Raw genomic sequence first — 11,342 nt, 5'->3', positions numbered from 1 at the left:
TGTCTGAAACAGACAGATAAAAGCAGCTCCGACTCCCATAAAGTATATGTATTCTTGGTCGGGACGAGCTATGCCTAATCCGTATGTCAGTCTGTAAAAATGCGTCGATCTCGGAGCCTACAAGAGCTAGAGCGCAGGGCCTCGCAGTGCCCGCGCTGTAAGAGTTTGTTATCGATCATCGATAGCCAAGAAATCGTTAGCCAAGAAATCGATATCGAAGTCCTGTTCTTGAGCAAATCTCTTAGGTTTTCAGAGCTGTTCTATCAAATATGCCTGTAGCTTATTTTATGGAATATACAGGTCAGATGTATATTTGATTCTTTCGGAAAACTCCCAAATCTCTGTGGCCTAACAGGTTGTACTCCATAAAATCTGATCAATATCGGGACGCAGGTGAAATTAATTTGTTCTGTTTTTTTTTTTTTTAAGTAACCAATATTTTGGCTTGGCTTGAGCAAGCGAGCCGCCGCTTCTGTTTCTGGGAGATTTAGGTTCAGGGTATCTTCTGCTGTTGTTTTTGGGTGTTTTGGGTTTAGGGTATCTTCTAGTCGGACACTCCCGACCAGAGCACTCTTACTTGCTTTCAGATAATGCGCTGATGCTCGGCAGCGCTGGGCTCGACAGCTTTGCGCCGACAACATCGCTGATATAAATAAATGCCCAGCAGAGGCAGCGGCGTCATAATGGCCACGGATACCGGCACCACGGTGGTGAGATCCGCCTGCGGCTGTGGCAGGGTGGTGCGCAAAAAGAATATGGCAATGCCCGTATTCTGTATGCCCGTCTCAATGGCAATGGTCAGGGCATCGACAGCGTTCTGATGCAACAGCTTGGACGCCAGCCAGGCGACCGCATAGCCCAATCCGGGCAGCGCCAGGCCGGCAACGGCAATCTATTATTGGGCGGTAGTTCAGAAGATGCACTGGCAGTTGGCTGGATATATATGGGAGCAACTCACCTGCCATGAGAACAGCTGGAATAGATAAAAGTTGGTGACAATCGCAAAGATGACAATGAAGAGTATAAGGCACGCGGAGATCGGCTTCAGGAGGCGCACCAACACTTGCGCCAAGCGTGGCAGCCAGCGTTGTATGGCCAAGCCGATGAGCAGGGGCACAATCAGGCTTGCACAGTAGCTGGCAACCTTGTCGTACGGCACCTCCATGCCAGCCCGCTCGAAGATCAGCTGACCCAGCGTGAATATCCACAACGGCAGGGTGGCAAATGCGGCCACATTGCTGACCGTTGTCATCAGCACGGACAGATTAATGTTGCCGCCAAGCACCGCTGACCAGGTGTTGGAGGCGCCGCCGCTCGGCGCAATGCCCGTAAAGAACAGGCCCAGCTGCATGGCCGGTGAGCCGGGAAAGATGAAGACACCCAGCGCATAGCTGAGCAACGGCATGCCCAGCACCTGGGTGACAAAGCCAATGCACGGTCCAATCGGACGCGTCACGATGCCCTGCAGCACATCCACATTGAGCGCGGCGCCAAAGTTAATGTACAGCAGCGACATCAGCAGTATTATGGAGCCCACGAAGACATGATCGATGACGCGTTCCGGTCGCACCACCTTCACCAGCAACGAGCTCGCATTGCTGCCGGCATTCTGTGGCGGCGAGCTGCTATTGCTGGCCGCATCGTACAGACGCACCGTGATCCTTGCCTCGCCCAGAAAGTGGGCATCCACGCGAATGCGTCCCTGCCAGCCATTGTGCGACACCAGCTCCATGGGTATGCTGGCATTATCGGACGCCACACTAGCCAGCTGTTCGGCGGCGCTCTGCAGACGGAAACTGTAGCGGCCCGTCTGCTGCAGTTCGTCAGCTATGCCGGACAGTGTTAGCTGCACCTCGTCGCTGCGTTCCATTTCCAGCTGCAGCAGCTCGGGCTCGAAGCGCGCCTGCCAACCGGCGCTGGGCACTGTCTGTTGACTCAGCAACAGTGCCACAACCAGGAGCCAGTACGTCATATTCATTTTGGTCCAGTACCAGTACAAATCTTTTAATATTTCCAATTGCGCAATTAGCAAGCTAACAGATTAAAAACAAACTTACAGCAAAAGCGAAACGTATCTAAGTGCAGCAGCCTACTCTGTTAACGTACTAGATGTTGTTGCTGTTGTTGTTGTTGTTGGGTGCGTGCCAAATAGAGCGAAGCCACTGACACACACACACACACACAAACTCACAGCAACACACACAGAGTAAAACGAGTTACATTCGTACAGGTTGTCAATTAACATAGATGCATGTGTGCATGTCCGTGTGCGCTTGCATGTAACTGTGTGTACATGTGTTAATTGTGATCTTAACAGCTGTTCTGCCCAGTTGCTTTCTACACGCTATTAACATTATCTGTTAGGCTTTGAGGAAGTTTTTTTATGTTAAAGCCAGTATTGGAAAAATACAAAATTAGTTTTAACTTTAATTGTAATTAATGCCTGTTTTAATATGTTTATGTTTTAAGGCTCTTGTCATAGCCTAGAAAACTGTTATATTTTAAATATACTACGTCATAACATGCAAATTTGATTTGCCAGTTGATTTTCGTTTTTCAAATCTAACCTCAAAATCGAAATTTTCAAAAACTTAGCCGACTTTTAAATACAATTATTTAAGGTCCCATTCTAAACACAGGACTCAGCCGGAACAACAAAAAATAGCCACAACGGATTTATATGAGAATAACATAATCAGGAAATAGTTTCCAATTCGCCGTAGGAAATGGACGAATTATCGTAGAAATTTGAATGAAAGTTCCTGATGCTAACCCGAACAGGCTTATCAAATACTTTGTAATGCTCATGTTCCACGTGCAGAACCCATAATTTCCGCTTCAATTTAGTACAAATCTTACATTGAAAAATCATCTTAAGATACAATTCAATGCCTGTAAATATCCTGGACTCTAATATATATATAAATATATATGCTATACCATATTCTTACGAAATAGCATTGAATGTGTATGTGAGTAAATTTCAAGTTTTGATTTTATTGAAGCTTACGATAAACTGCGAAACTGACGTTCTTATAGATGGTTACGTATATAAAAACGTGATCGCACAAAGATTTTAGGGGCTTGTGGTTGTGTATTATGGGAATCTTTAGTATCTGTAGTGATCGGGCTTGAAGGGTCCCGTCTGCGGTACGCCCAGGTATTCGGCCTGCTTGTCTGAGAGCTTGGTGAGTTTGACGCCCAGCTTATCCAAATGCAGACTGGCCACCTCCTCGTCGAGCAGCTTGGGCAGCACGTGCACACCGACAGCATACTGGGAGGACTTGGTCCACAGCTCAATCTGGGCCAGCACCTGGTTGGTAAACGAATTGGACATGACAAAACTGGGATGGCCATGGGCACAGCCCAAATTGACCAGACGACCCTCGGCGAGCAGAATAATGTGCTTTCCATTGGGCATCGTATAGCGATCCACCTGCGGCTTAACATTCACCTTCTCCTTGGCATTGCTGTTCAGCCAGTCGACATCGATCTCGCAATCGAAGTGGCCAATGTTGCACACAATGGCATCATCGGGCATATTGAGCAGATGCACTGAGGTGATTATGTCACGGCAGCCGGTGGTTGTCACATAGATGGAAGCCTCCTTGCTAGCCTCCTCCATTGTGGTCACCTCATAACCCTCCATAGCCGCCTGCAGCGCATTAATCGGATCGATTTCGGTGATGATAACGCGACCGCCAAAGCCCTTCAAGGCCTGGGCACAACCCTTGCCGACATCACCATAGCCAGCCACACAGCATACCTTGCCGGCGATCATAACATCTGTGGCACGCTTGATGCCATCAATCAGCGACTCCCGGCAGCCATATAAATTATCGAATTTGCTCTAAAAGATGATAATCGAGATGTAAAACCGATTAAGAGAGCGCTTGTTGGCGGCTCACCTTGGTCACGGAATCGTTGACATTGATGGCCGGCACGCCCAGGCGACCATCCTTGAACATCTTGTACAGATTGTGGACACCGGTTGTTGTCTCCTCGCTGAGACCCTTGATGCCCTTCAAATAATCGGGGAAACGTTCATGCACCAAATTGGTCAGATCGCCGCCATCGTCCAGGATCATATTGAGTGGCTGGCCATCGGGAAAGACCAGTGTCTGTTCAATGCACCACATGTACTCCTCATCGGTTTCACCCTTCCAAGCATAGACGGGCACTCCAGTGGCTGCAATGGCAGCCGCAGCATGATCCTGTGTGCTGAATATGTTGCAGCTAGACCACTGGACCTGTGTGGGCGCAAAATCAGGAACGAATATTTAGAACATATGACAGGCTTGGAGCAATGCTGAGTTTGTACAGGATTCTCTTGCTAGGATGCATAGTTCTGTTCGTTTCTAGGCTATGAAATAAGTGGTCCGATCCGGTTTACGATACGATTTACGCAAAGGATCGAAAAAACTAGAAGCCAGATCCTTAAAGATTTGTCCTTTGATGCTGATCAAGCATATATACGTATGCATATAAATATATTTACTTAATAGGGTCGGATATGCCTCTCTTTGTGATGAAATTCATTTACATATGGAAGAGATTAGGAAGTAAACAATGGGTTCTTGTGATGGCCCCACTGACCCCCAGAGATTACAATTTTGTTTGTTATCGGTGCGCCTTGAACTCACGCGCGACCCCTAAGCGTGAAAAATAGAATTTTCGGCGCGTTTTTTGATTGTTTTTTTTCTTCTTTTTTTTTGTAGTAAACAGAAAAGATAAGGATAAGCGCACATGGCGACAGCTGTCAAGGGAATTGCTTACCTCGGCGCCAAGCTCGACCAGCGTCTCGATGAGCACCGCCGTCTGTACGGTCATGTGCAGGCAGCCGGTGATGCGAGCGCCCTTCAGGATCTTCGATGGGCCGTACTTCTTGCGGCACGCCATCAGGCCGGGCATCTCGTTCTCCGCAATGATGATCGCCTTGCGTCCCCATTCGGCTAGACTGATATCGGCTGCCACCGGTAGAGATAAGATACATACATGAATACGTTTCACAGAAACTATATAAACAACGGGCACGGCAACAATGTGCTTTAACCTCTGGAAACATGTGCGCATGCATATGTGTGTGCGTACCTGCCTTTTGCCGGCATTACTAGGCAGATATGTAGCGCACAGATGATGCGCAGATTTTGATTTTATTTTTAACTCACCAACTTTGTACGTAGGCTTGGACATCTTGCTAGGATTCTGAATAATGCAGAGAGACACACACGACCGAATTGACGACGCGCGCAACGTTAAGTGGCAAAAATAGAACTCTTAAGATCGTATGAAATAAATCGAGTTATCGATTTGAGCACTGCATCGATACATTCATATATTAACTAACATTAGAACAGTGCTGCCAATCATCGATAATTTAAACAGAACTTCTAACTGGATAAATATTTTGCAATTACAAATTTAAATGTTTATTTATTGTTTTTTCTTTTTTGTAATCTAATTTTTATGAATAATTAATGTTTAATATGTAGCAATTTTTATGTTACTCTGCCCGGTTATTTATCTGTCGGTGTTAAAGAGTGTAGTGTGGCTGTGACAACGCACATCTGCTAGATGTTTACATGGGTATTTAAACGCATTATCACTTATAGCTACACTTTTACAAGCAGCGACAATGTTGTTAAGTTTCGAAACTGTGTTTTACCGATAGTAGGCCATTTGCGGTCACTATGAAGCGGATTAGCGCAGCTCATCTCTAGTTGTCGTTTACGTGCACTACAACAAAAACTTTAGCGAGCAGGATTTTTGAGACAATTGAAACAACTCTAAGCTTTTCATAAAAAAAACCAAACATATTTTTAAAAATGGCCAGCGGAGCTGATGTAAGCATAACTCAGTCATTTGGTTGCCAATGCTAACAGCAACCGTTCAATTCATTACAGCAGAACGCTCCAGCTGGTGACAGTCAGGACGACAACATTGTGAACGAGCAGCCAATTGAAATAAGCTCCGACAGCAACGAGGAAAGCGCCAGTGGAGCTGAATCAGAGACGGAGAGTGAGGTTAGCGTATTGAGCTCGCTTGGCGACACCAGCGATTCGCATGATGAGCAAAAGATGGAGGATGAGTTTGCGGCCATATTGGCCAGGCCAGCAAAGAAATATAAACATTATATGGATCTGTGTACAACGGCATTGTGGGTATTCGTGCATGCTGTGATTTATGCACAAACTAACTAAACTTTGACACCATTTGCAGCAAATTGAATGTCTTCGATAAGATTGAGGTGGCCATCAATGAATTCCAAAAATATACCACCATACCATCGCATATATGGCTTCGTTATCTCAAAACACTTAAGGTGGTCACCCAGACGCCGGCGGAGCGCGCCGTTTTTGAAACGAAATGCGCCTCCGCGCTGAGCAGCTTCTATGGTAACAATTTATTTTATTATCTTGATGAAATTCCTTGTACGGCCGCATACTGGTTATTATTTTTTTTTGCCTTCACTGTTCCCTTGAGCAGATATTCTCTGGTCTAAACCAAGTTTGAACTCTCCTCTGGTTGAGTAAGTTTTATTTTACTGTCGCTCGGACAGCTAACCAGCATGCGCTCTGGCGAGGCAGCGACTGTAGAGAGCATCGTCCACAATCTTGGGCTTGTGCAGCTGCTCGCGCTGCCTGCAATGCTCTGTAAGAAAGCAGCTAATGATCCGAAGATCATGCAGTCGTTTGTTCTGCTTCTCCAAGCTAATTCGTCTGCAACCCGGATATGATTGTGACTAGTGATCCTGAAGCTATCTCCGCCGAGTTTCTTAAGCTGCTAAGTTAATATTAATTTGTTTTTACTTTACTTATCAGATGAACAGCTTGCTGATTTTGTTGTAAAAAGCTTATTGGAACAGCCACTCATGGAGCAGCATCCGATGTGGTCCAAATTGCTGGCTGATTATGGTCTGGAGCGTGTCGATTTTGTCGAACAAGTGCGCAAATTGCTCAGCTCCATGTCGGAGAAGGATGACGTTGAGCTAATTGAGAAAGCAATGAGCGCCAAGTGCGTGACATGGAACTGCAGCGACGAGCAGTTGCAGTCAATCTCCAATTTAATTGATGATTTCAAACAGAAGCTGAAGGCCAGCACAGAGAACTCATCCTGGCTACAGGAGAATTTCATACTCAAAGTGGACGCCTTGTCGCTCGGCATTAATATCAAATGCACCTTGGTCAAATTGATTTACGAACGTTGCCTGGCCAAATATCCCACTGATAGTCGCCTCTGGTTGGACTATATTGCATATATGGAAAAACCTATAGAGTCGGCAAATAGAGCCTTGCATCACACCAGCGTCAATGATGGTTATCTCAAATGCAAGCCCTTGGATCTGATCAACCGTGTGCTGCAGTTGAAACCGACAATGGCGCTCAATCATAAGTATTTGGAATTGATGGAGCAACACAATCTCAGCCAGGAGCAAGTGGAAACTGAGATAACCCGGCACCTAGAACGCTTGGAGCCGTACATGGACATGAATGTTGAGCTGCAGTTGGACTACTTGGCATATCGCGTGCGCCACACCGAGGTTGATGATGAGCAACAGGTGCCTACCTTAAGAATAGACAATACATTTAAGATATATGACTAAAGTTCAATCTGTGACAGGTCAAGAAGTTGCGTGCCGCATTTCGTCAGGTGTGGGATCGTCTCTCCGATCTTTACGGCGACCAGGCAGACACAAGCTACGAGGTGCTCCAGTTATGGGCACAGGTCGAGTATGCAAAGTTGCACAGTCCCGATAATGGCGCCTCCATCTGGTGTGAGATACTAAGTGAGTACCTTAAATCCCGGCCGGTGGACAATGTGTTGATTCTCAGTCTGGCAGGAGAAATTCTTGTCGATTCAGATGGATATATGTATTTAAACCATTTTCTTTTCATAGATTATCCCGGCAGCAGCGTCAAGAGCCACCTGTGGCTGGCCTATGCCCAAATGGAAAGCGAATACAATAGTGGGCGCAAGATGACGACAGTGCTGCGCCAGGCTTTATCGGCACTGTCGATGACACCGGACGTCCATGTCATTGCGGAGCTGTATCGTCGCAACGAACGTTGTTTTGGCACCTATCAAACAATAGCCGATTGCCAGGCATACTGCGAAGCATACATGCAGGTGCACAGCAAGGTAGAAACTTATCGACAGCCGTCCTCCACATGGCGTGGACAGGGCGATAGAAAGCAAATGGGAAACCAAAAGCCTGTCAAAAGGCCGAGCGCACCGTTGCCCAGAAAACAGGTGCCGGCAGCCAAGAAAATAATGCCGCCAGGGCCACCATCCAAAGAGCCCAAAGAGTCGAACTTTAAGTATTCACGTGAGTTGCACAGGTGACAAAATATAAAATCGAATCCATCTAACTATCAATTCTCAATTGCAGCGAATTTGGAAGTCAATAAGATATTTATAAAGAACTTGTATCCACGTTGCACCAAAGAGGATCTGTCCGATGCATTCAAATGCTTTGGCAACATCAAGGATGTGCGTTTGGTATACAAACAGTAAGTGAGACGGCGATATAAAACACAAAATGATATTTTAATATGCTATATCCTACGCCAGCGGCAATCAAAGATTCAAGGGCATTGCGTACATTGAGTTCGAAAAACCGGAGGAGGCACAAAACGCGGTCATCTGTGGCGATGGACTCTGTCTTGGCGGTCAAAACGTAAGAAATTTCCTCAAACGACAAATGCATAATTAAAGCATATGTTTTTTTATTTTTCGGTTTTGTTTTCGTTTAGATTGAGGTGGCCATTTCGAATCCGCCGCCAAAACCAGCCGCAGGGGCAACTACATCCACAGCGTCAGCTGCTGGCCAAAGGAAGCCATTGAAGCGTCGCATCCAAACGACATTAATACCAACAAGGCTGGTTATAAATGAGGTGAAGCGGCGCAAGAAGCTCGAACTGGATATGGACGAAGATGCAGCTGTTAGCAGCACAATGGACGCCAATGGCAAAGCCAACAATGCAAATGGCAATGCTGACGCTAATGACAATGCCAATGATAAAGATAATGCCGCTAAGAAAGCCGACGAATTAGAAAAATCGGATGCGCCACCGCCGACTGTTCCAAAATCCAACGATGACTTTCGCAAGCTCTTTAATATTTAAGCTAAACATATGCAATTGAAAATTGTAGATTGCAAAAGTATCTCGTATGGATATGGTCGTTTTAAGAATAACATTTATGTTAAGTTATCCATAAGAAGTTCCTTAACTCAAAAACAAAAAAGCACGAACTCACACACACACACTACGGCAGAAAACTTAGGAGCAGTACATGTAATGTTGTTATAGAGATTGTGCATATGTTATATACTATATCCATCAAAAAGGAAAGATGTATATTTAGAACCTAAACAAAAACACTTCATTTTGGCATCTAGAGAGACTTCAATGTGTGCATATAAATATATATATATGGACAGAGTTATGTATACGTACATATAAATATTTGTATATTGATGTTATGTAATGCAACAGGCGACCTTGTGACCCTACTGAATAAATCTTATGACCACAAAAAGGAAAACTAGAATTGGGCGTAGCAATTGAGCAATCGAGCCTTTTATCTTCAATGTGGGCACATTAGTAATCTATCTGTTGGATGATGGGACCCAAGCTGTGGAACGGACTCGAATAATGTCTAGTCATAAGCTTAAGCAGCAACAAATTGCATTCAATCCCCCTGGACACCTATTACATTATGTGCATTTGGCAAAACACGTGCATATCAAAGCCAATACTTGTGTAGAAAACAAAATTTAGTATAAAGTTTAAGGCGCCTACATACATGTTATATACATTGGGACTAAATGGACTACGTTTTAAATTTGACACTTTTGGTGACGGTGGCTTTAATGCCGGATGCTTCGCCGCCGTAGCGTTTCACTTCTGTGCGTACGCTGCGCACGGCACCCTTGCGGCGGATGAGCGCCTTGCGGTATTTGCCACGATGCTTGACGCGCGGATTGCGCAGCTCCTTTTTGCGATGCGGCGTTAGACCCTTATTCTTGGCCATTTGATAGGTGATGCCGCGTCGTTCATTCTCTTCGTCATCTCCCTCCTCCTCGTCGGCCAGATCTGGCAGTTGTTTGTCGTCGTCGTCGTCATCATCAGTATTGCTATCAGCGTCAGCATCCTTCTGTACATGCCCATTCTTCTGCAGCTTGGTTTCATTGTACTTTTCGAGTATCTGTAGCTTGGCCTTGCGCTGCGCCACATCCAGTACGGTGAATGTATCGCCATCCTGAATGCGCTCCAGCAGCGCCTCCAGCTGTGGGCGTATGTACTCCTCATAGCGCGGGGCCAGCTGGTCGCGAAGCTGCTTGAGCTGCACAAGTCGTTTGACCACCGGGTGATATTTGATGCTGCAGCGTTTGGCCTTTAGCAGCAGATAGAACGATACGTTCGAACAGTGGGTTAGCAGCACGTTCTGATAGAGAGTGGCGAACTGCAGAGCCGGGACCATGGGCACCTGATGATTGCGCACATAGTTTAGAACGGGCGACGTCAGCTGCTGCACTTCGCTCAGCTGCTGCCGAAAGTCGTGGGTGAGGCCCATGAATTCTGGTGAATCTTTTTGCAGCAGCTGCAGACGTTCGCGCTCCGTAAGCCCCTTCAGATCTGTGGTCACTTTGATGCTTTTAATGGCCACCTCGTTATCGTCGTCACTTGCAACAGCTAGCTCCCCCATGTCGTCTAGCTGAAAGTCAGCCTCGGTCAATTGCTTGGCCAAACGCAACTGAATCTTTTTGGCCTCCTCCTCCTCGGCCAAGGCCAGATCTTCCTCCTGAGCGGTGTAGCTGCTGTAGTCGGGATCGACGAAATCGGTATTGTAGTAGGTTCGCTTGTTGCTGCCCCAGTCCATGGTGTCGGGCAGATCGCCATCGTCGTCCTCGGCACCTTCAATATCGCTGTCGCGCATCAGTTCGCCCACAACGTTCTCGTCTTCATCATCATCATCATCATCATCGCTGTCGCTAAATGATAGAATATCCTGTTTTTGATTTTTCTGTTCGGCGCGTTTCTTGCGCTCTTTACGCAAATCACTCAATATCTCTCGCTCATCCTCATCGTACTCCTGTTCCGAATCGGTGGGCTCATAATCATCCGCCTCGCTATCCATTTTTAAAAAATTTTCGAAACTACTATTCGGCCACTAACACGTGCCGTAAACAAATGTCCGCCGTAGGGATGAGCAAAATTAACGTCAGTCACTAAACATCGCAAAAAACTGTGATTAGATTGACAATCCCAATACAGGTATCGATATATAAAGTATCGCAAAATGTAGATTTACTTGAAGACTCAAAATTAGCCGCGATA

At 46.1% G+C, this 11,342-nt stretch overlaps 4 protein-coding genes across 6 annotated transcripts; 1 reads left to right on the top strand and 3 right to left on the bottom strand.

The window, feature by feature from the left end:
* Positions 1 to 366: 366 nt before the first annotated feature.
* On the bottom strand, positions 367 to 2,233 carry LOC6633745 (ileal sodium/bile acid cotransporter). Of its 2 annotated transcripts, XM_002056994.4 has the most exons (3): positions 2,058 to 2,232; positions 959 to 2,001; positions 367 to 892 (listed from the first exon to the last, which is right to left on the bottom strand). In XM_002056994.4, the coding sequence occupies exons 2-3, from the start codon at positions 1,976 to 1,978 to the stop codon at positions 584 to 586; spliced, it is 1,329 nt and encodes a 442-aa protein (XP_002057030.1). In that variant the 5' UTR covers positions 1,979 to 2,001; positions 2,058 to 2,232; the 3' UTR covers positions 367 to 583. The 2 variants fall into 2 exon arrangements, with proteins under 2 accessions (XP_002057030.1, XP_032296600.1); XM_032440709.2 differs by having other exon boundaries at positions 959 to 2,233.
* Positions 2,234 to 2,969: 736 nt separating this feature from the next.
* On the bottom strand, positions 2,970 to 5,319 carry Ahcy (adenosylhomocysteinase). Its single transcript, XM_002056993.4, has 4 exons — positions 5,169 to 5,319; positions 4,777 to 4,967; positions 3,909 to 4,250; positions 2,970 to 3,850 (listed from the first exon to the last, which is right to left on the bottom strand). Exons 1-4 carry the CDS (start codon positions 5,191 to 5,193, stop codon positions 3,110 to 3,112), a joined length of 1,299 nt encoding a protein of 432 aa, XP_002057029.1. The 5' UTR covers positions 5,194 to 5,319; the 3' UTR covers positions 2,970 to 3,109.
* Positions 5,320 to 5,691: 372 nt separating this feature from the next.
* On the top strand, positions 5,692 to 9,529 carry Rnp4F (RNA-binding protein 4F). Of its 2 annotated transcripts, none has more exons than XM_002056992.4 (9): positions 5,692 to 5,843; positions 5,904 to 6,157; positions 6,220 to 6,395; positions 6,822 to 7,558; positions 7,621 to 7,786; positions 7,898 to 8,326; positions 8,390 to 8,510; positions 8,572 to 8,677; positions 8,754 to 9,529. In XM_002056992.4, the coding sequence occupies exons 1-9, from the start codon at positions 5,826 to 5,828 to the stop codon at positions 9,123 to 9,125; spliced, it is 2,379 nt and encodes a 792-aa protein (XP_002057028.1). In that variant the 5' UTR covers positions 5,692 to 5,825; the 3' UTR covers positions 9,126 to 9,529. The 2 variants fall into 2 exon arrangements, with proteins under 2 accessions (XP_002057028.1, XP_015025487.1); XM_015170001.3 differs by having other exon boundaries at positions 5,695 to 5,843; positions 5,907 to 6,157.
* Positions 9,530 to 9,747: 218 nt separating this feature from the next.
* Positions 9,748 to 11,217, bottom strand: Sas10 (UTP3 small subunit processome component Sas10). Its single transcript, XM_002056991.4, has one exon. It carries the CDS (start codon positions 11,140 to 11,142, stop codon positions 9,835 to 9,837), a length of 1,308 nt encoding a protein of 435 aa, XP_002057027.1. The 5' UTR covers positions 11,143 to 11,217; the 3' UTR covers positions 9,748 to 9,834.
* Between the last annotated feature and the right edge of the window lie 125 nt (positions 11,218 to 11,342).

Source organism: Drosophila virilis, chromosome X (assembly GCF_030788295.1).
Source record: "Drosophila virilis strain 15010-1051.87 chromosome X, Dvir_AGI_RSII-ME, whole genome shotgun sequence".
Taxonomy (NCBI): domain Eukaryota; kingdom Metazoa; phylum Arthropoda; class Insecta; order Diptera; family Drosophilidae; genus Drosophila; species Drosophila virilis.
This window is presented reverse-complemented; position numbering and strand designations above follow the sequence as displayed.

What these genes read in the sequence shown, in the direction of transcription:
- Sas10 (XM_002056991.4), bottom strand. Translation starts at nt 11,142, where the DNA reads ATGGATAGCGAGGCGGATGATTATGAGCCCACCGATTCGGAACAGGAG.
- Rnp4F (XM_002056992.4), top strand. An exon ending in CGCGCTGAGCAGCTTCTATG is followed by an intron (nt 6,396 to 6,821) that starts GTAACAATTTAT and finishes TTTACTTATCAG; the next exon opens with ATGAACAGCTTGCTGATTTT. An exon ending in TCTGTCTTGGCGGTCAAAAC is followed by an intron (nt 8,678 to 8,753) that starts GTAAGAAATTTC and finishes GTTTTCGTTTAG; the next exon opens with ATTGAGGTGGCCATTTCGAA.
- Ahcy (XM_002056993.4), bottom strand. Translation starts at nt 5,193, where the DNA reads ATGTCCAAGCCTACGTACAAAGTTG. An exon ending in CAAGCCTACGTACAAAGTTG is followed by an intron (nt 4,968 to 5,168) that starts GTGAGTTAAAAA and finishes TACCGGTGGCAG; the next exon opens with CCGATATCAGTCTAGCCGAA. An exon ending in TCAACGATTCCGTGACCAAG is followed by an intron (nt 3,851 to 3,908) that starts GTGAGCCGCCAA and finishes ATCATCTTTTAG; the next exon opens with AGCAAATTCGATAATTTATA.
- LOC6633745 (XM_032440709.2), bottom strand. Translation starts at nt 1,978, where the DNA reads ATGAATATGACGTACTGGCTCCTGGTTGTGGCACTGTTGCTGAGTCAA. An exon ending in TCCAGCTGTTCTCATGGCAG is followed by an intron (nt 893 to 958) that starts GTGAGTTGCTCC and finishes GCCCAATAATAG; the next exon opens with ATTGCCGTTGCCGGCCTGGC.